Source organism: Arvicola amphibius, chromosome 1 (genome assembly GCF_903992535.2).
Source record: "Arvicola amphibius chromosome 1, mArvAmp1.2, whole genome shotgun sequence".
Lineage (NCBI taxonomy): Eukaryota > Metazoa > Chordata > Mammalia > Rodentia > Cricetidae > Arvicola > Arvicola amphibius.
In genome coordinates this window covers 14,056,314-14,083,311 of record NC_052047.1, presented here as the reverse complement: position 1 = coordinate 14,083,311, position 26,998 = coordinate 14,056,314, and the positions used below count along the sequence as shown (strand labels likewise).

The window sequence follows — 26,998 nt, the reverse complement described above, 5'->3', positions numbered from 1 at the left end:
ATTTTGGTGTGGTATATTCTGGTACCTACCTCATAAAGTGCAAACAAATGCATGTACACACACACACACAACTTAGAAATTTTCTTAACAAATAACAGATGTCAATAAATGTTATTAGATATTTATTTGTAACACTTAATATAAAACTTTTATGATTATGATTTTTTTGATTAATCGTTCTGTGTAGAAACCTGCTGATGGAAGAGTCAATAAACATTTCATAACTCTTCCCCAATAGACTTTCTCCTCCCTCTCTGGTCACATGAGAATATTTAGCTTCCTAGCTTTCTTGAATTTGGACATGGCTATTGACTTGCTTTAGCTCACAGCCAGGAGTAACCACATATAGTTATGTAACTGAATATGGAGTTATAAAATTGTTCAGAGAGGTAATTAATTCAAACCCAAGTGTTTCTAATGGACCTTGATTGTGTTGCATCTAGAGGCTTCACTGCAAACTAGGGTTGAAACACATAGCATGTAATTTAACATACCATCATACCACTTAATGCCTGAAACATACCACCACGCTGCCTGAAACACCTCAGCTCACACTCGAGATTATTTTATATCAAGAATTTCAATTTTCTTACTTTACACACAGACGTTTCTCCTCTTACAGAAGCATAATGGTTTAATCACAGAAAACAAAGTCTTTTAATATTTTCCTACTGTTAGTTCCTCAGTACGCAAGAAGCAAATTGTTTATCTTTTGCTTGTCTTGTATTCAAATGTTTGTTTTCTTTTTGGAGTTGCTGTTTAAGTTTCTGCGTAGTTTCACTAAAGGTGTCGTTTATGAATTTTGGCTCGGGGTTAGAACAGAATCTCCTATGGATCTGCCATTGTGTACTGTATGTGTGTGTGACGGGTGTTTTCACTGCAAGAAGGGCTACAGGAGGAGAAGGAGAGGGGCTGAGATAGGGAAAGAGGCCCAGAGAAGGACTAAAATCCATTACTTAGATTATGAAACTGTCAGAGAATAAACAATAAATGAACTAAAAAGGAACTGGTCCACTCTGAAATGCTGGAGAAGCTCTGTAACCAGCAGAAACCAGTGTTCAGGGACGGTTTGAGTCTTTTCAGAAAGATGAACAGACATCTATGCTATTTGTATGCAACCTTACTTAAGTCAGCCCATAGAAAGGGAAAGGCACCAATGTGTGGGGGTCCGCAGAATCTGCTCCACCCTAACTGAAGGTCAGAGAACTTACAAGCACTCTCTGCCTTTCAAAGTTATTGACGAGATGTCTGACTTGGGGAGTGGCTACAAGCAAGATATTCTGATCTAGGGTGTAGTAATTCGGTGTTTTGGGCACATATATATATATATATATATATATATATATATATATATATATATATATATATATTTGGTTTTTCGAGACAGGGTTTCTCTGCAGCTTTTTTAGAGCCTGTCCTGGAACTAGCTCTTGTAGACCAGGCTGGCCTCGAACTCACAGAGATCCGTCTGCCTCTGCCTCCTGAGTGCTGGGATTAAAGGCGTGCGCCACCACCGCCTGGCTGTTTTGGGCATTTAAATGACCCACAGAAGTGCTTACATCTACCCCGACTACTGGTCAGGAGTTTAAGCCTATTATTGCTCCTTCAAGGCTATTGACAGGAGATTTAATTTAAGGTGTGACTACTAACAAAGATATCTTGACCTAGGGTGTGGCTACTTGGTGCTTTGGGTATTAAAACGGTAATCACTTCATTTGTTCCTTGTATCATAATTTAAAAAAAGTCCTTTGCTTTCTTCCCCTTCTTTGGCTTGGGGTATTTAAAGGTCATGAGAAATAAATGAGGGCAGATTCAGTGTTCACTGAGTTGCCCTCCCAGTACTATCCTGTGTCACCGTATATCTATCTCTGTTTATTCCACCTAACATTTTTAATCCACACGCCCCTCCCTATCGAGGCTGGACCCTGTCAGGTGGCTCCTTAACGTGGGACGCGACACCAGACAGTGCCTGAAAGAACGCCACTGTCAGGCTCCATCTGTGTCTGGCTGCAGACTCCATGACAGTCAAAGCCCAGATGTCAAAACGCTTCGCAATCACACGGGTCAGGTAGACGCTGGAAGGCTTCAGAGAAATGTTTAAGACGTTGAATTTGTGAGTTTGGTGGAGCCAAGGAGGCAGGAAAGGGGATTCGGTCCTTGCTTGCCGTATTTTTGCTTTATACCCAACAGGAATCAGTGCATTTGTGAAGACTGGACAATTATGGGCCCTGTGTAATCTTTTGTGGAAGTCCAAGATCTTCAAGCGGTGGTGGGGAGGGGAGGCCTAGACTTGGCCACAGTTAAAGTCATGAACCCTGACTGAGAAAGAGAGGAGCCCCTGACAGGAGGGAAATGACACAGCCAATGAGATGACGTCAGCTCCGCAGATGGCACCTAGCTCTGCAAGTCCTCATGACAGTTCCTTTACTCTTACAACTCTCTTTCTAGCTGGTCACTAGAGGGCACCAGGCTCAGACTGCACCAAACTGAAGAGGATGTGGCATGTAACAGGTATTAGAACTAGGTGTGTGTGTGGGGGGGGGGGATGTTGTAAATGACACCACTGGGACCTTGAGGGGTCCCATGGCAACTGAGGACCGCAGTGCGTGACAAATACACCCTGCAGACAGAGCTTGAGTGTGGCGTTTATTTGAAATTAAGGGAATGGGAAGGGAAGAGAGAACGAGAGAGAGAGAGAGAGAGAGAGAGAGAGAGAGAGAGAGAGAGAGAGAGAGAGAGAGAGAGAGAGAGAGAGAGAGAGAGCAGAAAAGAGGAGGAACAGTGGGAAAGAGCAACCAAGAGTGGGCGGAGCTTGTCTCTTAAAAGGTCCTTCGCACCTGTATTCAAACTAGGACCCAGGGCTGGCTAGAGTAATGCCTGGGTACATCCTGCAGGAGACAGGGCAGGTCAGCATAATAACTGAATCCTAACAGGAGAATTAGGTGAAAGGTCAGTTTTGACCCCTCTTTGGGGAAGCCCTGATCTTTGGAGAGGCATTCAAATATAGAGAATGAGCCCAGGGAGGCATCTGGTTACCCTTTACTAACTGTGAGGCCTGGGCAACTTATTTCCTACCCAAAACAATCAAGGATGCAATGTACCCCCCTGGGATGATTGCCATAGTAAGTGAGTGACTGAACTTGGGTTGTATGTGAATGTACATTGCCCATTGCCTAGCCCGTTTCCATTTCTCAGAAAATGCCATCATCATTATTATTTAACAATATATTTTATTATATTGTGATTATGGCCTTCTGTACAAACTATATAAACATAGCACGTTCCTTATGCCTACAATTTCTTACCTGTGAAATAATAATTTTATGCCTCTGGGTTAGTAGAGGAAATTTCAGGGCGGTAACTAGTCAGACACGTGGTTCAGTTCTGGCGACCGTGTCACCAGATAGTGGCATTTCTTCTGGTTTGAAGCTGAATAAGGTAGCCCAGACACCAGGAAGTGCAGCGGGAGGGAGTTCAGGACTGGTGAGGGTTTAATGTACACAGAGAAATGAAGGAGAAGGTCTTCGTTCCATACTTGGGAAGAAGTGTATCGATTTCTGAAATAACTTTTTGATCACCTCTCTAAAGGTAATGTGTTTTCATAAGGGGAAACTGAGTTGGATTCCTGAGGGCAAGGACCCATTAGCACTTTGCTTTGCCTGGGCTTCTCGAACAGGCTCTCTGAGCCGCTGCTGAATCCACCGAAAGCTCGGGTTTGCGCCCACTGTCCAGCAGAGGCCGCCCTGGGCCGGGACTCCTGGGACCCGTGCGCAGGGAGGGGGCAGGCCAGTGGGTGGCCCCTGTCCTCGCAGGAGGGCCGGGTGGGAGGGGTTTGGCGATGTTGCAGGCGGGCTCTGTGCTCAGGCAGCTGGGATGGAGCTGAAGTGCGCCTGGCGCCGCAGGGTACACAGCTGACTCCGTGCACCACCTCCTTTTTGCCTAGCACCGCCAGACACCAAAGCTGCCACAGTAGCTGCCTGGACTGATCGCTCCGGGAGGTCAGCACCACCCTCTCCTCCCGCAGCCCACCAGTCGGTAGAGGAGCTGCCCGTGCCCGGACGCACTTGTCCAGCCCCTGGAAACTCTTCCCTAGCAGCGTCCAGCTCGGTACCGAGCACCGGAGTAACATGGTCTGCAAGGCGCTCATCGCTCTCTGCATCTTCACCGCAGGTACTTGGCTCGCTCCGCGGAAGAGCCAGGCGCGGGGAGGCCGGCGCCGGAGCGCGGTGGGGGTGGGGGGTGGGGGGTGGGGGGTGGAGGAAAAGCGACACCGGGAAGTAAGTCGCCACTGGAGGGTGGTGGGTCTGCAGGTATGCGCACATAGGTTTGAGATGAACGGTTTTGGCGGGCCTGGAGGGGAGAAAAGACTGGGTCCTTGCTGCGGCAGCCTGTGTCCCCCCAACAAATTCAAGCTTTGTGAAACAGGTGGCCGACTAACTGGTGCGTTAGAATCCCGAACCCTGCAAGGAGAGGACTGCTCTCTGCGGAGGCTTCTCCTCCTTGCTGGAGTCTCAGAGAGCACCTGCCACAGTCCCAGACATCACTTCTTTCCGTGGCTTGTCCTGCCAGGGAATACAGAGTCAGAGCAGGGGTCGGATAAAGCCGCTGCGAAGAGGGCTTCAGCAATCCTGTGCGCTCAACGGGCCTGGTTAGAGCTCGAGGACTTAGGGTCCCTGGAACTCCCGCGTCGCTTTTTACTTAGGCTTAGGGATGATGCGGCACTGTCTCAGGGGCAGAGGCCCAGGCTGGGGTCAAGCTTGCGATCACTGTTGGAGAACTGCAGGTCTACTGTGGCCAAGGAGCCTTCCAAAGATGTGCTCCCTGAATGAAATTAGTAACTTGGCTAAAAGTAAGGTACACACCTCCCTCTGCCTGTGCGCCCACCCCCAATATCACTCTCTGGCTCTATGCTGCCTCTATGCGTGCTCCCTCCCCCCACCGCCGGATGGTCTAAGGACTACTAGCCAGCCACGACCTTGGGTAGACAACCCAAACCAGCCCGCGGACTGCAAAGAAATCAGGCACCTTCGTCTGGGGTTGATACCAGGTTTTTATCCAGGAAGAAAAAAAGTATAGCCCAATAAAGAACTATGGATAAGGGACAAGGTGCGGGAGGGGGGGGAGGGTTGGGGTGGGGTGGACGGAGGGAGAGTAACCCAAGAGGACAGTCTGGTCTGTTTAAGAACTGATCCAAAACCACATACAAGCCAATTCAAGATTCAAGCTTTAGTTCAAGCGTTTTCCTTCTTGAATTGCTTGGGTTCCTGTAAATGTGCCTCCCCGCCCCCGCCCAAAAGAAGTCACAACTCCTTGAGAAGAATCTGGAAGCTTCCCCCGCGGCTCTCAGAGGATAACGTAGTTTTAAGGGAAAGTTCCCCTAGCTTGAGCCAATAGCACGCTTTTTTTCTCTCCATACTAACGTCTGGGAGAGCCTTTCATCCGCAAGGGCTAGAGACCTGCCTACAGATCTTTCCGGAACCGTCCGGCGGCTTCCATGGCAATTCTCTTGGGAGAGGAGCGCTTAAACCTGAAAGTGGAATAGCCTCCCTGGTTGGATTGCGTCCAAAAGTAGTTCCCTAGTCCTCCAAGGAGAATTTGAGGACCCGAAAGGGAACCCATTTAAGAAGCTTAAGAAACCTGCTGTGGGCTGATTTTGTTTGCTAAATTGACTTTGCACCTTTATCCATTTATTTATTATTTATTTGCGTGCTTAATATTGTTGAACATGCGGTTGGAAAAAAAACAAAACAAACAAACAAAAAACAAAAATGAATTAATATTAATAAGGAGCTCAAATAAGATGGTTTACTGATTGATTGGTGATTGATGATTGATTGGTTGGTTGATTTCTCTAGTCTTCCTCTTCAACTGTGCTCGGCTGAGACAAAAATATTGTCCATTGCTCCTCCCCTCCCCCAGAGCCAGGTGGCTGGTGTTTCAGAGACTGGCTGAGCAGCCCCAGTTCTATGCCCTCAGGCTTCTTCCACTGGGATCTGGGCCATCAGGTCATGGGCTCTGGAGGCCTAGGAAGACATATTGCCTCTTTCCCTTACTTGGTCTTCATGTTGCTTACCCCATAAGCAAGCTAGGACGCGGACGGCAGCTCTCTCCGGAGTTTGTGAATCTGAATGAATCTTTCCATGGACAGCTTGTTAATAAAACTGCCTACCATAAATAGACTGGAAAATAATGCCAAAATTATCATAAATAGCTCATGAGAGTCTCTGCATTCCAAAGTAAAGCAGTTTCAGATTGATATATTTTTCTAGAAGGTTCTGGATAATAGCAGGCACCGGCGCCGGGGAAGCTTGTACTGAGCTTCCCTGGCAAGCTACTCACCAAAGGATAGCTTTTCGTTTTCCTGTTCTATTTTCTCTCCAGCATTAGAGGCTTCAGAAAAACTTGAACAAACCTTAAAGTGATACTTGATTGAACTAGAGACAGTGTCCAACTGGGCTTTAATTTTTAGCTCAACAAATCCTCTTGATAAATGTGTTTCATCCAGTATATATTATGGGCACTTGAAATACATGTACTTTGACCGGAGACAGCTCAATATTTGTCCCCTGAAGTACCCCTCAGTGAGCTATATAAGGTATATAGAAGCACTCAGATGGCCTTTTGAAACACTTAAGAAGACAAAAGAAATTCATTATGTAAGAGTAGTCCATATATATGAGAAGCCAGTGATCCAGCTTCTCTTGCTCTGGGTCTGCCCTGTCTACCCCTGCCCAGATCTGGAAAACAGTGCACAGTGCACCCTGTTCCCAGGCACCCTGGAACACTCATTGGTCCTCTGCTAAGCAAGGTGAAGAGAGCTAGAATTTCAGTCTGCTCACCAGCAAGGGATCTGTGTGTGTGCACGTGTGTACGTGCATGCATGTGTGTGTGTGTGTGTGCATGCGCACATGCGCGTGCATGCACACATACGTGTTCTGGATCCATCAGCTCTCTCTTCTCTGCATGACTAACATCAGCCATTGCTCTTTGCCTATACAAGTTCTCATGTGGGTCAGTTCAATAGCCGTATCACAAATATACTACAAATTCGCCGCCTATCTCTGGGAAGGTATACTGGAAGAATCAGGCAAAGTTGCCTGCATTGCTTTCTCCTGAAATCTGTAGTCACAATGAAAGACATGGCATCTTCCTTTGAACGAAGAGACCTGAAAATTGCAAGCTTTGTAATATCCTCTGATGCATTCACTGAGGCAAAGCGTATATGTGGAGCAAGTAGATTATGCAGCCTGATTATTTACAGTACCTACCCTAGTTCAGGGCAAGTACCTTAACCACCCTGCATTTTTTTATATTTAACATTAGGGGAGGGGGGCACCTCATAAGGTTGGAGAAAATGTTAATTGACTGAGCATACCTACAAGTACACAGTGCTGGGGACATAGAAAATGCTCGGTAATGTTAGCCCTTGCTGCTCTTAACCTTAATAAAGCTGATTATATCCAGCACTGAACACACAGGTCCCCAAATGCAGAGGTGATATCAACGTTGTCACTTGTACTCCAGACTGCAGACTGTCACTAACATGGCAAGGCTGACTGTTCCAGCAAACTCACATTGCAAAGTAGGACGACAGTCAGCTGAGCCACTAAATGCCTACTTTAAAAGGTTAAGGATGTGCTAGTTCAGACACAGCACAGTGATCAGGAAAACATAGGTTTAGTTATAATTAATGAAAAATAAAGTCCTCACTAAGGACTTTTACAAATGTGCGTATTTAGAAAAACCCAAGTCAGCTAGATCCGAAAGGTCAAATCCCCAGAGCAACACATTTGGGGATGATTTGGAGTAAATGGGTCGTTTTATCTGATGATTCTGAGTGCCTTTCTCCAGAACCCAGAGTCCTTGATAACGGCCAGATTGCTAACTGAACCTTAGCCCTTGGGCCTGCGCTAATTGTGCTAGTGTTTTTAAGAAGGAAATACCGGTCAAGTATTCACACTAAGACAATAATTTTCACTTGGGGATGGGGGAAGCCCAGGACCCACAAAAAACACAGAGAGCGGCATTTAAAAACATGTTTATCACCTCAGTGGGACCCATGGCAAATGTAGGCTCCTTATGAGAGCAGTTAGAACCATCCACCTCCTTTTAAGAATACCTTTTCTCAATTGGTGTTCAGGAGACAACGATTTGCCTTGCTCGTGAGATAGCAAGGGGAAAGTTAATGTTTCCTGTAGTAGACAATGCCAGCTCTAAGAAGTAGATGGGTTGTGTCTGCTTTGCCCTATGGTTGCTTACTCGTGGGAAATGTACGGTCAATAGGTTATCGCCCGGTTAATGTGCAAGCCAGACTAGAAAGCCAGACTCCTGATGTAGGCAGTTTATGACATCCTCAGTTGCTTAAATGACAAGAACTGATGTACATCTCTAGCACATACATCTTTAAATATTTGTCATAATCCTTCACATGAGCACAGCCCATCAATTATGTGTTTCTAACACTGTTTACCAACCTCGAAAATGCTGCCATTTTTGTAAGTAATAAGAACCATCAAATGAAGTCGAGAAGCGTAGGATTCCGTCCATGGATGCTTTTACTAGGTGTAGGTAGACTGTTAACGGAAAGTGTACTATCTTATTTTTTCTTTGCCCCATGTTGCCACATTGAGCAGATAAAAACTCGGGCTATCTAGTCACATTTAAATTTCAAGTAAATAGTGATTCTAAATATATCCCGTGTAACATTAAAATTCAGTTTTTCACTGGGGAGCACTGCATTTTATCTGGCAACTCTACTTTGGCCATTCATCTTCAAAGCACCCATGCAATGCGCCTGCTGGAGGACGACCTTCAGTTTGAACCTTGTTTCCTAGGGCCTTAGCTGTTCAGCACCACTGCAGTAAAAGTCTGTTTGTGGAGAAAACATGGAGATTTAATGGCAGCTCTCTCTTTTGGTTAGGACCTGCATAGATTAGGACTCAGGGCCAGTTTGCTCTCCAGAGAGATATTTTGATTCTGTTTCCATACCGATCAACTGTGTATGGTTTTGGGTTTCTGACCAGCAGGTGGCTTTTCTATGGCTTCTTTAACCCATTTTAAGGAGCCCTTCTGACCCTCCCTTTTAAAAAGAAATAGTGTATTTCTCAGAGTAGCAATGTTTTTGCCGAGAGCTGGATTTCGAAGTTGTCTGGAATGTAGCCGGCGGCTGATTTAAAGGGAATGTTATAGAATAGCTTTGGAATTCAGCACCCATTTTCTTGCCAAGATCTTAAGACATCTTACAAATATTAATTATATAACTTTTATATAATTCCTGCTGGATGGATTTATTGGTATCACTTAAAAAGCTGTAGCTATACAGACCCTGAAGCAACACATTAGGCAGAATTATAAGGCAGATATTAAAAGGTCTTATAAGCTATTTGACTTTGGAAGAGATTTTCACTCCTCATTCTCAGGGAAAAGAGTCTGTGAATAGCTACCTGTTAAGTAAAGGAAATTGTGGAAAATTACTAGGTGTGGTATTTAGAAAACATGTCTATTTGATATGAAGGGTAAGCAATGGAATAAAACCTCTACTTACATTCCAAATTCTGTTTTTTTTTTTTCCTTTCCATAAGCAAGAAAATAAAGACATGATATTCAGTATGAGTGTTGAACAGGAAAGGAATTAGGTGGGAGAGAATTTTTTTTTTTTCTGCCTGGGGTTGTAAATTTAGGGCTACCATTGGTTAGATCATGCTGTATTTCCTAATATATAATTAATAAAATGTGTTATCCTTTATCTTTGTGGTAGCCTTTCCTACTTTGTATAGTCCCAAAGCATGACCTCATCAGTGCATTTAATTACCCATCAGTGCGTCCTTGATGGGAACCTATGGACGGTGCCTGAGATCTTAATCCACTTGTTTGGGTATAATTGGGGAACTTATGAACAACAAGTATCTATTTCTCAGAAATTCTAGAGGTTGTTAAGTCCACAATTAAAGTGCTACTGGGTTCTGCATCGTGAGAGTGTACTGGGTACTTTCTCTTTGATAAATGGAGCCTTCTTTTTGTGTAGTTGCATGGTAGATGACTCACGGCCACTCCCTGGGAACTCCTATATGGCCACTACTCCATTCATGGTGGCTTCACCATCATGATCTAGTCACCTCCCAGATCCTCTGCTTCCTAATATCATCTCTTTGGGAGTTACAATTTTTAACACACAAATTTTGGTGAATGGGGGACCAGGGAGATGAATCAGTAGGCAAATCTTGGCCGTGCAAGTGTGAGGACTTAGGTTCAAATTCTTGGTACCCAGGTGCAGAGACACGGGTCTGTAACAGAGAGAAGGGGCTGAGATGGAGAATGTGAAGGGACTTCTGTTCCTCTTGCTTGTCAGGGAAACATTACAAAGTCTGGGAACCTGAGGACCTCTTTCTTGGCCTGGTAAGGAGGCAAGGTTTTGGTGAGGGGATGCATGTCTGTCATGGGTGTTCTTGTGTCGATGTACCCATGAGAAGCAGCAACAAAACATGCCAAATAAGAAGGAATTCAGATTGTTTTGACTTAAAAACTGCAGCATTGATGGAGATGATGTTTAAAGGAAAGTCCCCAATTTCTCCTTCTTTGACACGCTGATCAAATATATCTGAGTAGGGACAAAAGATGAACTTAGAAGAACAGATGACCATCATCTATATTCTAGGAAATGCTTGCGAAGGAAATGTAATGTGAAATTACATATGGAAGCAGAGTTAGAAGGTGGGAAGGGCTCTCCAGAAGTTCCCTAGGTGACTTGGGCACAGCAAAAGGTACACCGTTGAAGGAATGCAGGATCATCAGGTGTTTGGAGAAAGGCATTGGTAATGCAGACTTAGAACCACTAAGGCCTTCTTTTTCCTCTCAATGTCCGGATCTTCAAGACAATGTGTCTTACTTTCCTTTCAATTTTATGCCGAGTCTAAGCACAATCTAGCACTTCCATTGCTCTGGCCCTGAACAGAGCCACTGCCATCTTTTCCCTGGAGGACAGTAATGGCCTCCCAGATGTCAGTCCCCAAACTTTTCCTCCTGAGATCCGCTTTGTACAGGGAACTGTCATTGGGTCTATTGGAAATGTATCAGGGCGTCACTGCTCTGTGCTAAGTCCTAACCCCATTGCATCCAACTGAAGGTCAAATCCTTAAAGAGACAGTCAAGATTTGCCCATAGGGTCCGTTTGCTCTTGACCTGGGTGTCAGCATTTGCTCGCTTTGCCCCAGCCACCCTTCATTTCTTACAGCATGCTGTGGTTGGCTTCTCTCTTGGGAGCCAACTTTCTTCAAGGGTTCACAACGGGAATTGTCCAGCCATCTCTAAACTGCCATTGTTGGCTGCCTCTCCAAAACTGTCCAAAATACTTAAGATGTCAGAGGAGAGAGAGAGAGAGAGAGAGAGAGAGAGAGAGAGAGAGAGAGAGAGAGAGAGAGAGAGAGAGAGAGAGAGACCTTGATTCCTTTTGCTCCGTTTGGCAGGTTTTTATTCCCAAACAATTGGCTGACTACTTTGGGCCTGTATTGGGACGGTACTTCATGGTCGAACACAGGGTGGCAGAATCCTGTTTGCCCTCTGACTGAGCATAGGAGAATGAGAGGAAGAAATCAATCCCACAGTCTCCTTGGAGGACATTCCTCCAGTGGTCCAAAAGCTCTCACTAGGCCACCTCTTACAGGTTCTACCAACACTCACCGGCAAGGAACTGGGCACCCAACCTTTAACAAGTGAACCAGTGAGGGACATTATAGAGCCGAGATGTGGCACATGTGTCCAACTGTCACGTTCTCAGTAAATGCTACCCTGACCAACATGTTAAAGTTACAGTATGGTCTCCCTGCCAAGCCTGTGTCCCTCCACCCCTCACCCTTACCTCTCACAAAACCACAGTTTCACACAGGGGCCTTTGTCTCTCCTGCCTGTTTGGGCAGTCCTCAGTGAAAGGATACTTTGGGGCACACAGTAGGTGCTCAAAATGTATTTGCAGGGTTAACACAATACTTCGTTGAAAATTTTCCATAGGTCGTCTAAATTGGGACATTTCAAACTTGCTGACCGTCAGGCACTGTGTCTAGTGTAGGGCTTATACATCGTGTGTTACAAAAGCAGTAGTCAGGCCTCTGGTCCTCACTTTACAGGAAACAAACAAATGAATAAAAACCCCACCTAAGCTTTAAGAGCAGCTATTTTATGGCTATACGCCTATGGAATTCTGAAATCCTTCTAAACTATAGAGTTTCCCCCTGCTATGGCCATCATTTTAGAATAGTTGGAGCTTCTTAACTCTGTGGCCAATTAAGAAAATGTCACCTTTGAGCTCAGCTAGGATGGGTATGGATATGATAGAGAGCCACAATTTGAACCATTTTGGGAGTTTTCTCAATAACTAAAAATAGCTTGGTGATGAAATGTGGTTTGAGTCTAAAGGAAATACAACTGGCAATTTCCCAGTAAAGCCTGAAAAAGTTAAGTAAATTCAGACCCTGAGTGTCAAAAGTATAAGTCAGTCACCAATAGTCTCAAGGAGATAATGGGGGGGGGGTTCTTGACCTTAGTTTATGCGTTACAGCTTTCTTAATGAGTCTGAAACATGAGCTATGTTTTAATACAAACAATAACTAGAGATGATGCTGAAGTTCCAGCTAAAATCAACCTGTATCCTAGAATAGAGAGGAAGGATAGGAGGATGCCTGTAATTTATCCTGTAGGTAGATACATCCTTTGACACAGTTGGTGTTAAATTTGCCCAGCATGGCACATGCCTCTTCTTTATCATACAACCCCCCCAAATCTGGTACTATCCTTCTTATTCAAAGTAGGAATGATTGTTTATGTGGTAGCTGCCAAGAAGAACATGATCTTTAAAATAAGAACATGCTGATCTTGATGATATCAACTTGGAGAAGCAATTTATAAGGAAGGGAAAGATGGTGCTTTATTTAAAACATTATACTTATTTATTTCATAAGTTCTGTTTGTCCCGTTCTCGAGAAAGGCAAACTTGCTGCCATCCATGTTCGGCAGCCTTGACTGTGAACAAAGAGTAATCAATCTCAGGTGACCCTGGGCTTGCGCTACAGGGCCTGCAAGGAATGTGTGGTGCTGAGACTGTGACATTGCAATAGGGGTGGCCCCCTGTCCCCACCAGAGTGATGTTGTGAGAAGCAGGTGAAATCAGTAAAATGAGAAGCAGCGCCTAATATCTCACTGGAAGGAAAAAGAGCACAGAGCAAGAAGAGAAGGTTGTGGGACCCCAAATCTCATACTCAAGCGTAGCTGCAGATGGAGTGAAGTTCTGTTGTTCTGAGATGAGAGCTGGTCAGTGAAGGCACCCTGTTTTCAGTATTCATCCTGAGCAGTATCAGTGAGTACTTTAAGGAGTGAGGAGCCTACGCTACTGGGCAAACATGGCTACAGTCTGTAGTTGTCACGATATGAGGAAAGAAAGCTATAGGATAAGGATAAGTGTACACCTGCGTTAAAGGGGGTTGGAAGGACACAGTGAGTCTGTCCCCCCACTTCTCGGAAGTTTCCAATCCCATGTTGTGTATACTGCAAGCCCACCTCTTGCAGTAGTTCATGGGGCTACGGTCACTGCTAGACAGCTGTTGCAATTCTCAGCATATTGACTTGAAAGTCATTTTGACCAAACTCAAAAATGAAATCCTAGAGAAGCAAGTTACCTCAGAAAGGTTTACCAGGCAGCGCTGATGTAATGGGCAAAGGTTCTAGGAAAAAAAAAAAACTGACTTGACATAATAATATTGTATTTCCTAAAATTCAATGTTGTCTAAGGCACTGCTTGGGACCACCATCTTGGATCATTTTTAAGGGGCTCTGAGCTATCAGATCAATACTTATGGCATAATATTATAATTCTCTTCTAAAACCTAAAATCTCTTCAGCATTTGTTACTATGGGATCTACTTTTTTTTTAAATACATCCTAAGTTTCTCAAAATGAAAGTTGTCAACTTAGATATCAAATAAGAGAAATAGCCTTTAGAAAACTATATTATTTCTTTCCTTTGGCAACATTCAATATATGATATCATCTTTCCAACAAAGTAATCAATAGTGTGTGGTTTAGGAAGATGCTGGAATATCCATTATTAGTCCTCTGCAGCATTCTCAGAGAACAATGATGCTGTGCTGGGGACACTGCTGGACAGGCAGACAGGGCAGTGAGAAGCTGAGCTCTTGTCCCAGCCAACCCCTTCCATTTTGAGAAAACTGTGCACAATGATGGAGACCCACTTTCCTGGGTACCACACATCACTCTGTGTTTGTTTCCTCTGCATCACCTTCTGATCCTCCTGTTGCCTTGTAAGGGATGCAATACTGTTCCCACTTTGCAGCTGAGGTTACAGGGCTTCAAAAGTTAAGTAATAAGCCATTCACTTGCAGTTGATAAGCAGCAAAGCTAAGATTTGAGCTTACAGCTTTCATCTTTACCCATTTCTAACCTCACTATCTTGAACTGCCAAGATAGTTCAATCCAAATATAGTGAAATGCCAAATCACTGTGCATTCCCAATGTTGATTCTCATCTTGTCCCACATGTTACAGCCTTGGTTGAGAGCCTGCTTTGCATCAATCTTTCCTTAAGCTGTGACACATAAGTGGTCACTTCCCTCACACAGGATCCTCAGTCTTTGGGAACCCATTTAGGCCAGGAGAGGTTGCCTATTCCCATAGTAAGAAAGGTAAATGGACCCAAATCTACTTAAGATTCTCCCAGGTGTTCTGATGGTGGGGTCTAGGTTCCATCTTCACTCACAGAATGGCTGCTCCTTGTGGAGGTAGCTAATTCCGGGCAGGTCTGATTAGATGACTTGAGTATTTTGTTAGACCAGAAAGAAAAGACCTTCTCATGACGTCAGAGGATTCAAAGAAGCTTCGTAAAACTCTAACTGGCCAAAGATGCTGATCAATGATGCAGTGACCAATGAGAATAATAATTGGAATGGACTGAAACCTACTAAATGTGTTTGCTAATGAGTACAAAATGATTTCGAAACCAGAACAATGAAATAATGCAGATGTTATTGATTTTCACTGGAAGATGCTAATAAGACCATAAATTATTTTGAAAACATAATAAATAATGACAGAGAATCAAGTATTGCTTATTCATTGATTTCTAGATATCACTGCCTTTCTATTGCGAGTATAATATTGAATGATGGAACATTTAATGGAAAGCTGATTGGTTGTCTCTGCTGAAGTCTTGCAGCTAGTCCGTCCAGAAGGGGCAACAGAAGCAGTTACCTTCACGCATAGACTCATGAGTTACTGGCTTTTGGTCATCAGTGGCTACGTATATCTTAAAGCATGGCATTACCAGATACTTGTCCCTCCCACACCATCCCTTTTGATATAGTCTTGCCACATCCAAAGGGAGCCTACATCCTGTCAAGTTTCTTCAGCCAACTGGGGAAGGTGATGGTGAATCCCATGGGAGTGAAGTCAGAAAGCTCCAGAAAACAGGAGGGTCAATAGGAACAATAGCCTGGTTTCCTCAATAAACAGATCATAAGAAATAAAAGAAAATGGCTGAGAAAAAAGATGTGCAGAGAAAGGAAAAATCTGTAGACCAAAAGGAAGACTTAAGAACAGAGCAACCAACCCCAATTGTGCCCCTTATTCAGGTTCTGAACCGAGCCAAAACTCTAACATTATGTGACAACATTTATGACATATTTGTGAACGAGAACATTGACTTGCTCTTTAAATGAGGCTAAGGTTTTGTTTATTTTTGCCATGATAATGATATACACATTATTTTCCAACAACCTTATCCCTTAGAGACCCTTATCATTATAGTTACAAAAATTTTATTGTTCCTAAGGTATGTTTTATATAACATGAGTGCAGGAGAATGGGTTGGGATCTTATATGAAGAAATAGTTTTTAGTTAGTAACGGCTGAAACTGAGTAAAGGGAGTAGAGGGATTCAGAGATTGCTTCCACTTAGCAGAGGATTAAATTTTTGTTACAAAAAGTTTTTAGAAAGGCTTCTCCTCCTAACCCAGAGCCTATCTCCAAATGACAGTCACTCACAAAGGAAAAACTAGTTTTCTCCAACAGTGTTCCACCCCACTGGGTATACAAACCACACTGGTGGACAGGCCCAACACCCAGCGGTAGATGGCCAACACAGAATCAACTCAATGGTATTTTTGGAGATTTATTTTGTCCCATAGCGCTGGTTTTCTGTTTTACCACAGGTCTTTTGCTTATATATTAATGGTTTCCAGTTTTGTGTCTTTATGGGATTTCTGTGTGTGCCGGAGTCTGCGACTCTGAGTCTGTGTGTGTTCATTGTGCTTTCTCTTTGTTTCTTTTTTTCCTGTTGGTTTGTTTTGTCTTACTCTGGTTGCTTAGTTTGTTTTAGTTGCCTGTTTGTTTTCTACTAGGAGGGAAAAAGAGAAAGGGTGTGGATTTGGATGGGTAGGAGGTTCAGGAGGATCTTGGAGGAACTGGTGATGGCACAGGGAATGATCAGCATATATTGTCTGAAAAAAATTATTTTCAATGAAAATTAGAATTATTTTTTAAAAGGCTTTTAGAAAAGAAGTTTACTAGAGGTCTATTACTAGACCTCATTGTTGGGTATGGAGGACAAGGCTTTAGAGGTAATCATGTCATAAGAGGCTATAGAGGCACATACAGCATCTCTGGTGCATCAGCCTTGGGAAGCGGAGGCCTCCTGTACCCCTTCAGGATGCTTTGCCTTTCCTACTTCCTCTTCCTCACCCCTAAACACTATTCTTCACTGTTCCCTACTGACCCAAGTTCTCCAGCTTGCAAGCTCAGATTTAAGTAGTTTGGAGGTGTAAGCCTCTAGAGATCAGGGGCATGTCTTAACTTTACATCCCTCCATTGTATGCATGAACCCATAGGGCAATACTCAATGCTTGTCAAATCCAACTAAAGAAACTGAAGCTTAGAGATGTGGAGTCCAAGGTCTCACAGGTAGATGATGGCCAAATGTAAACTCAGCTTTTCATGAAAACATTAAGTTCCCCGGCTTCAGGGAATCCAAAGTCCATTCAACTTTGCCCTTTTCTCCTTAAGAGGTAAAACTTGAAGGCTGAGCTGGGTAGAGAAGTGACATATTAACACAGCACACAGAGAGATACTATCTACTGCCACTCACAGGGATGTAGATGAGCACAGAGCCTTGCAGGACTAACTTTTAGGAAAAATAATATCTTCATAGGGGTAAACAGTCCAGGATATACAATACCCTGTGATTTGGGAGTTGCACAGAGATGAGTATCATAAGGACCTAGAGAAAGCACCAAAGGCAGATGGGAGGCTGGGAGGAGCCCAGTGGCCTGCTTCATCTGATGAAACAGGAGCAAATGTTTTAGAAAGGAATTATAATTGCTTTCCATAGAAGCTTGTTATGTTTGGGCAATCACACCACCAGCACGTTCTTATGAAAGAAAATTCCACTCTGTCTAGTCTTGTGCGTGCAGCAAGGATTGCCTTGTAAAGGCTCTAGGAGTTGAGCTAGGACTAACTGTTATGAGGATTCTTAGAGAAAGGAGGCAACCCAAGAGCATCTTCTGAAAAATACATTTTTTGGGGTGCAGGGGAAAGGAAAAGGGGCATAAGTTATGTTTCTGGCTAGGTGTGTGTTCTTGTTTAAAAGCCAGACTGTTCTTGCAATCCACAGCCTAACTTTGAAATGTGTCGTCAAAACAGTCTATAAACACGGCTTGGAATTCCAGCACTCAGTCAGGAGGGGCAGCTATTTAAGGCTGCAGAGTGAGTTCAAGATCAGCCTAGGGTGCATGAGACTGTAACAAAATAAAATTAATCAAACAGACAAAAACCAGTTGACGATAGTGTTTTAAAATACACAGTCATGTATATTCCTCCAAGATAAGTATAAGTAAACTCTACCTCAAATGTTAAAAATAAAACAAAGCTCCCAGAACCTATAGATGCCAGCAAATGATGGCTTCTGATAGCAAGTCTCTCTGTGGAAATGAAGGAGGGTGTCAAAGCCAGGGCCTGTCTGTGGCTGGTCCCCTTTTCCTCTCAACTTCACCCGCATCTGCAGTACAAAGGATTTATCAAAGAAAGGAGCTTTCCTTTCTGGGTTTTTAATGCCACTAGAAAGACACTTCTTTCCTCTGAACTTGGGACACCAGGGATCTGTCCTGGTGTCATCAACAAAGACTGGAGAGATTAAGAAGGATGTCTACCTCCCGGTGGACACATTCTCCTGTCTTCATTACCCAGCAGCTGAGGTTGCCAAGATTCACCGTTGTCCCTAAACATTACTCCCTGCGAACTGTTGGGAGCTTCTTGTCCTCCTCAACTGTGCCAGCTGCCAGGCTCGGTATAAATATAGATTATCTATTGTCTCAGTTTCCTAAGGCTCCATAATAAATTACCACAGAATTGTACAGCTTAAAACAGCAACCATTTATCCTCTCTCAGGTCTGAAAACTAAAGTCTGGAATCAAGGCTTCTGCTCTCTCTCAGAAGCTCCTTTCTTGCCTCTCCCAGCTTCTGGTAGCCCCAGGTTTTCCTTGGCTTTAATCCCTGCCTCTGACATCACGGGACCTTTCCCTGTCTGAGATGGCCTGCTGCCCTTGTGAGTTCTCTCTGATAAGGACATTGAGCCAGGAAGCACCCACCTTCCTTCAGTGTGACTTCCCTTTACCTTGACGTCATCTGCAGAGATGGTGTTTCCAAGCATGGTCACATTTCCCATTCTAGGAGTTTGGGTGGCAAAATATGCTTTTTTGGTTTTTTTTTTTGCTATAATAGCAAGGTGGGAGGGGTTGTTTTGTTGTTGTTTTGTTTATTATTCTTATTATTTACTTATTTCTCTTGATGGAAAAAAATCAAGACTGTTTAGATCAGATGTTTCTCAGTTTTAGTTCAGTGGGGATTAGAAGAAGCTTTACTAAACAGAGACACCCTGCCTACACCGTGACCATTAGATAACAGTAGCACACTGTGTTGTGTCAAACAATAGAAAAATTAAGAAAAAGACCAAGGAAGGAAATGCCTTTATACATTGCTAAAGTATGAGACTCACTGGAAACCAGCAGTCTAAGTTAATGAGGTTTTCAATGTCTCTCATTACAGCTCCACACAGATGAATGAATTGTGCTAAACAGTAGCGGCTGGGATTAGCCGGCCATCCTGCTAAGGGTGAGGGGTCGGAAGGTGATTCTGGAACTTTCTGATGTGGGCAAGGCTCTAGCAGTAGCATGTATACTATTTTGGGTTCCTATGGAAAATTTTGAGGGCCACTTCACTTCTTCTCTGTGACTTTTAAATACAACGCTGCCGTTGTATTTACAGCTGAGAAAGGGACTGATGGAGGTGACAATTATTCTTCTGTTGGTTCTCAGTGTAGCTCGTTGCTGTGTAGAAACAGTACCTGCACCCTGTGTGTGAGAGGATCTGTTTCTAAAAGAGTCCTCTTCTTAGGTCTACGTGGAGTATTATGGGATGTGAGGATGTAAGTAGTCATGAGAATTCTTTCTGGAAAAAAATGCATAAACTGTGACATTCTAGGAGGATAGATGCCTGTTGGCCACTGTTAACTGTGTGTGTGTGTGTGTGTGTGTGTGTGTGTGTGTGTGTTTGTAAGTGTATGTGTGTGGGTGTGGGAGAGTGAGTATGTGTGTGCCTATGAGTATGTATGTGTGTGTGTCTCTGTGTGAGACAGGGGTGTGTGTGATATGTATGATGTGCTGTGTTTTCTTTCATCTTCCTTCTTACTAAAATAGTTGGAATTTTCTAAAAGCTATCAAGTATGCTTAAGACTGTCTCACTAGAGAAAAATTACTATTCAAATGATTCATATAGTTCTAGAGAATCTAAAATTTACTTTCCCTCCCATAGACAGGTAAAATGTTTTATACTACAAGACCCATAGCCATATCTATCTCTCCCGAGTAATAGCCAAGATGTTATTCTACAAACATGAACATTTATTTCGCTCTGAATCTATGTACCTGAGGACCTTTTCTAATCACAGCTATTTGGGATGAAAACAACCACTTGAAACTGGTACAAAAAACACGTTTTCATCCATAAGAGATGCAGTGACTTACAGTGTTAACCTGTGTGGGTAAGAGAAGAGAGGGGTCGAGCTCTGGATCTATGAGCAAACCTCTTTGAGGAGAAGCAGCTTCGAGCCCAGATGAGAAGTTGCAAACCAAGAAAACTGAGTCGATCTATTTTTAAGATCTCAGAGGGAGTCACTGAGCTTCCAGAATGACGTGCAAAGAGCCTGGTAGCCAGAATCGGTGCCTGAGAGACTGGGAGAAAAGAGTTCAGAAGCTTTTGGTGTTTTGTCTTGTTTTCTGAAACAACTAAGATGAAAAGAGTTAATCAAGAGATCTATGGTTACATGAGGGTGAGCAGGTCAGATGGTTTATATATCTGGTTTGGGGCAAATGTCTGAGAAGCCCGAACTTTTATCTAGAAGATCGCACTGGACGATAACTCTCATAGAACAAAAGAAATGACAAGAAACATTAAAGTTTGAAAGTGAGCTTTCCCACTACTGACATCTGAGAACATCCTGGCCTCTCCAGAGACACGTGACCAAGGGAGGGAAGCAGACAAGCTGGCTGGGGCCCCTTCAGCCCTGGAGGGCATGATGAGGTTGGAAGTGGCAAATCAAACTGACTTAGAGTTTACCAGCTCCACTTTACCCTCCCAACACCCCCACACCTACACCCTTCCCCATTCCTACCTCAGCCATGGCTAGCTTTTCAGAGATAGCATCCTTACAGCTTGAGACCTGACTTGAAACTTCTGGGAAAAATAGGAGTAGATCCTGAACACACCCCCAAAGTTCCAGGCCCAACAGCCACACAAAATTCCTTTGGAAATTACTGAGATGGAAACAGCTACTGTTCGAACAAAAACTACTCAAGAAACACCAAGAGCCTCTGATATGGTTGGAGTTCTCGGGAAAATAATTAATGTCTCTGTGACAATCAGCCTTGGGTGTTGGCTTTCTGGGAAGGCACAGAAAACTTGAACTAGAGAGTCAAGTTGGGATTTAATGGTTTGATGTGGGATTTCCCTCTGTATGCTGTAATTACCATTGATTAATAAAGAAACTGCTTTGGACCTATAGCAAGGCAGAACTTAGCTAGGCGGGGAAAACTAAACTGAATGCTGGGAGAAAGAAGGTGGAGTTAGGAGAAGTCATGTAGCCCTATCAGAGATAGATGCTGGAACTTTACCCAGTAAGCCACAGCCACGTGGTGATATACAAATTAATGGAGATGGGTTAGTTTAGGATATAAGAGTTAGCCAGAAATATGCTTAAACTATTGGCCAAACAGTGTTGCCAGTAATATGGTTTCAGTGTGGCTATTTCAGGGCTGAGCAGCTGGGGAAAAAACAAGTGGCCTGCTACTACAATGGTTTATTGGTTTGTTTGCTTTTGTTGCTTGTTTATTTTTGTTTTTTTGTTTGCTTATTTTTGTTATTATTTTGGTCTTTTCTCTATTTTAGTCCAGCTTTACCAACAGCAGAAGCTTGGATTTGGAAATGTGCCTATATTCTTTGCTGCATAATCACTGCAAGTTGTCCTGTTGTTTGTTTGGCTTTTAGCATTTATCACAGACTGGCTTCACACTTGCTAGGTAGCCAAGGATAACCTTGAATTTCTGATCCTTCTGCCTCCATTTTCTGAGTGTTGAGGTGACAGGCGTGTGTTCACCACACCCAGTTTGTATGGTGCTGGGGATTCAACCCAGGGTTTTGTGTATTCTAATCATGCTCTCCACCAACTAACTGAGCTACATCCCCAACCCAACTTCAAGATTTGTAACAACCCTAATTTGAGCTGTGTTTGACCCAGCCTTGGAATTACAAGAGCAATGCAAACCTCTGCCCTTGGAATCCACTGAATAGTCCTGTCGATGCAGACGACCTACCCTAGCACATTCAGAACAGCAATTTGCTCCTGCTGTGATTACACAGGAGAGGTAGCACATCCTGGCTCCCATCTACAAGTGATGTTGGCCCTCATTGTGTTCCTGAATGCACATATGTCTGTATATTTTCTTGGTTTTATTTTTATGAAAATATTTTTTAAACATTACACATAAGTAATGCCTGATTGTTTTTTTTTCTCTGTGATAAGGAATTTGACAGAACACAGGCCATTGGCTGGGAGCTGTGTTAATTGGAGTAACCTAATTGACAGATCAAAACCGAGCTGAAACATTTAGGCTGAAGCCATGTAAAGTTAACTTTCTGAACGTGTTAGGTTATGTGACTTTCAAAGAACATTGGATTAACTCAGTCAGTGCTTTCTCCTTATATGGCACCATTTTGAAGTAAAAATTCAGCTTATAATATGGAAAAATGATTAAGATCTGACCAGACTTAATTTACATAGGTTATAAGTGACACGCTCTGGAGATGAAATAATATCCAACAAATGTGCTTACTTCTAATATGTTTGCATGTTTTCAAAATGAAGAGAAAAACTTTATTTTAAAATGTATTACATAGTTGTAATAAGGTCACTAAGAAGAACAATGCCTGAATTGTCATCCATTAAATAAAAGGACCATGTGGTTGTTTTTGGTATCTCTTGTTTGTGACCTAAAATGGCATCTTAACCTAAGGCTTTCCTAAACTCAGTTGACTCATGGATGAACACCTGGAAGTCCATGAATTGTACGAATCATATCAGACATTGTGTGTGTTCTGATGGGCACTGTCTTTCTTGGGAGAAGACCTGTAGATGTTACCCAATGCCTAGGTTCTATATTTGCAATGAAGTTAAGAACAGGTGATATCCATTCTATGGTTAATTTGATGATTAAATGATTTAGACTTTAAACAAACAAACTCACAAACCTCCCCAGAATGTTTCAGGAATCATTCCAGTTTACCTGGGCTGTGGTATCTACCATATCCATTCATTTTGCCTCAGATCACCTTCAAAGGCAGAGTGACCTTTCAATTTGTGGGTCAGGAAACAGAGGTGGCAAATGCTTCAGTGCATGCCGCTCAGCCTAGGAATCAGCCATGGTTGTTATGGACTCTTGGTCTTGTGAGCTTTTCACCAGAGTTCAATATAAATATCCCAAAAGACCTAGTTTAAGGATAGAGAATGTGGCAGAGCGCTTGCCTACCACAGTGAATGAAGCCTTGAGTTTAATCCTCAACTCAAAAACAAACAACAAAACTCCTTCCTCTTCGATACTCAAAGCTCAATAATTTAGAAACCACTTTGACTAATAAAGTTCCTCAATCAATGGCAGGAAACAGAAGCCACAGACACACATCCCACACTGCTCTGAAAACCTCTTCAGAGTTCATATCTACGCAGGGGAGCCAAGATTCTGATTTCACCCCAGAAAAGCATTTCTGAACAAGTCATTATGAAGCAAATTGGAGCTTATTGGAAAGATTCTTTAACAAAGACGCAAGCAGAGTTAAGAGATGGGCTGCTCTAGTAGACTTTCTGTTGCTATGGTAAAACACCAACTAAAACCAGCTTGGGGAGAAAGGGATTTATTTGGCTTATATCTTAGAGCCCATCATCAGAGAAAGTCGGGCAAAAACTCAGGCAGAGGCCATGGAGAAACACTGCTTACTGGCTTGATCCTCCTGGCTTGCTCGGTTTGCTTTCTTATACCCTGTGATCAACTGTCCAAGGGTGGCACTGCCTACAACGGGCTTGGCCCTTCCTCCTCAATCACCAATCAAGAAAATGTTCCACAGCCTTCCCACAGGTCAGTTTGGTACGGGGGACTTTCTCAACTGAGGTTCCCTTTTCTTGGATGACTCGAGAGTTTGCGTCAGTTTGACAAACAAACAAACAAAAAAAAAAAAAACCAAAAAACTAATCAGCAAAACTGACAGAAAAAAATTAACCAACAAACAGGTGCTTAGGAAAAGGAAAGTACACACCCGAGAGCATGGTTGCTGGCGTCTCAAGAGTGAGGCGTGCGGAATTGTCTTTGCAACAGTCATGTGTACCATTTGGGTGGCTTCTGGAGTTTTGTCTCAGAGTTGCTTAGGAATCCGGATGAGATTACAGGTGATTACTAAGCTGGGATAACAGCTGATAAGGAAAAACTGTGGGCCACAAGGTTCACAAAAGGGAGAGATAACACCCTGTTACCATAAACAAAGTTTATAGTCTCATTTATGACTTTCCTCAGAAACTTCAGGTTCAGATCTGAGAAGGGAGTGAGATTGCACTCACTGGTCATTTACCTCGTCGCTATTTTAATATTTGAAAGACCTTAGTTTAGAAGGAAGATTGTCTCTGTGTAGCAGTCTTCATAGTGGATTTTGTTAACTCTGCTGACATTCTTGACTCTCTACTAGCAGAAGACCTCATCCAGACTCCGGTCCTTTCCCTTCCCGTGCTTCTTACTGTCCCCTGCCTTTTCATCCCGCCTCAAACCAAAAGAAACCAGACTAATGGAAAGCATGAGTTTATAACTGACAACTGTTTCTCAGTGGACAGAGTTCTTTAGGCTCTTTCTCTAAATTCAAATTAAAAAAAAAAAACATAAGACACCTTATGGTTTCCTCAGAACATCCGGGTACAATGTGCCATTCCTCACAAGATTCCGATTGTCAGCCTGGGCCTCACTACAGACATGAGAGGGACCAGGACACAGAATTGAGGTGACATGTACCAAGGCTACAGAGCCAGGACTCCACATGATCTTAAACTGAAGCTTGTGCTTGTTCATTGCATGACAACCGTCTCCGTGGCGCCCTGAGGGTGTCAGACAGAGGTGAGGTAGCGCACACAGGTGGTCTTTAACCTATGCGACCATCTTTATAGAAATGTGTTGGAGAGAGCACTGCTTACAAAAGAGATTCCAACTGAAGGTAAACAGGCTGCTCCCGGGAGTTTAAATTGGAAGGATTTTTCTAAGGGTACGGAATGTTCCTCCACACCAAGCTAACAGAGACTAACCAGACCTGAGACAAGCAAGGAAAGTCCTGAGTGTGGCATCTTCTCAACCTGTGAGTACAGACTATGAATTTTAAGAGACACATTGGGGGAGCTTGCATGTTTTTTCCTTCTAGAAGCAAACTCAACCTAAATAATAATAATAATAATAATAATAATAATAATAATAATTAATAATAATACAGCAAGACAGATAATAGCATCCATATGTTCTCATTGGCTTTTTACAGAATACTATAGAAATTGAATCACAGTCATTATTATTGTTATTTCTAATGTTAAACCTTTTTATTAGATGGGACTTTGATATTAAGAAAATGGAGGGGGATTTTTCATTCATTTATTATTTTTTTTTCTGAGACAGGATCTCTATGGCATTGATTCTCAACCTGTGCGTTGTGACTTCCACAAGGGTTATTTATCAGATATTTACATTATAATTCACAATATTAGCAAAGTTACAGTTATGAAGTAGCAATGAAATAATTTTGTGGTCGGGGGTCACCACAACCTGAACTACTATATTAAAGAGCCGCAGGATTAGGAAGTTGAGAACCACTGCTCTATGGAGTCCTGGCTGTCCTGGAGCCCTCTATTTCTATACATAAGGTTGGCCCCTAACTCAGTGATCCATGATTTGCCTGCCTCTGTCTCCTGAGTGCAGGGGTTAAAGGCATGTGCTGCCATGCCTGGCAAGACTTTTTATAGTCTACCTATTCATTTATTTAATCTTATTTTAAAAACAACTGTCCAGTTTCCTCACCTTGTGTTAGCAAATACCAATAACATATCAATAATAATTGGTTTCATTATGACATGCTCATACATATACATAATGTCGTATTTGATTTCTTTCTATAATTATCTCTTTTATTTTTGAGGTTATAATATAATTTCATTCTTTACCCCTTCCCTTTCTTCACTCAAACCCCCCCATACTTCAAATGTATAACCCCTTTTTTCATTAATTTTTGTTACATGCATCTTTATATATACATGTATATTCCTAAATATTACTTTTTCAGTCTGTATAATGTTACCTGTATGTTTTCATGGATGACCATTGGTAATGGATAACCAATTGGTGTGCTCTTCCCTGGGGAAGACTATCTCTTCTGCTCTTGGCAATCCCACTTCTGTGAGAGGCAAGGGCTGGTGTCCTTGTGCATGTCTTCAATCCCAGCTCTGGAAAGAATAAGAAATGGGAGGACCAGGGGCTTTTCCCTGGTGTGAACTGAAGTTTCCAGGGGTGTGGAGGATACCTATGTTAAAGATTTTACAAGGCTACCCAACCAGTTCTAATTTCTGTGACTACAGTGAGTTGGGATGTTGCAGATACATAGGCAAATTACCGTGCTGTCTTTAGCCCCCTAATAGTGGCTAGTCATTGCCTGTCACTGTGTCTGACTTGACATCAGTATGACAATAATATGAAAGCTTAGTGATGTTAACAGACCAGCAGAGTCCACGAACCCAAGAGGTAAAATTGTTGTCAGATAGCATTTGAAACCTGTTCTACTTTGCTGTAAACATAATGTTTCTACCAGTGTTTTTGAAAAATGTACTATGACTTTCGTTTGTTCTATAACTATAGAAATTTCATAAAAATGTTACCATGCTTGAAAAATGGTATTTTAGGTGGCCTGAATGTATGTTCCAAGGCTGTTGTGACTCATATTCGGCTCTAGAATAAGCTACTTAATTCTGTTTGAGGTACAAGGCCTGTGTTTTTGCATCAACACTAATTGGTTCCAGGCTAGAAAGTGAGACTGTCACAAAAACAAGAACAAAGAAATAAGGAAACTGAGAGGAGAGAGAGAGAGAGAGAGAGAGAGAGAGAGAGAGAGAGACAGAGAGACAGAGAGAGAGAAAGAGAGAGAGAGAGAGAAGGGGGTGAGAGAGAAAAAAACAACAGCAAGGCAAAAGAGAGAGCAAGAGAGAAAGTACACAAGGGTCTTCATTGAGCTAACTCATGCTGATCATATGGAGAAGGCTCATCATGACCAGTAAGGGTAAGAACATTCCTGAGCATGCTCAGTGTAAGACTAGTCCTCTCAAAAAC

General features: G+C 42.9%; 1 protein-coding gene across 2 annotated transcripts in view; it reads left to right on the top strand.

Moving 5' to 3' along the window:
* The first annotated feature begins 3,953 nt into the window (after positions 1 to 3,953).
* Parm1 (prostate androgen-regulated mucin-like protein 1) overlaps positions 3,954 to 26,998 on the top strand; it is a 99,648-nt gene continuing 76,603 nt past the window's right edge. For both annotated transcript variants that reach the window (XM_038345134.1, XM_038345145.1), the window contains exon 1: positions 3,954 to 4,170. In XM_038345134.1, coding sequence (XP_038201062.1) covers positions 4,128 to 4,170 — 43 coding nt within the window. In that variant the 5' untranslated portion in view covers positions 3,954 to 4,127. The remainder of the gene's footprint in view (positions 4,171 to 26,998) is intronic.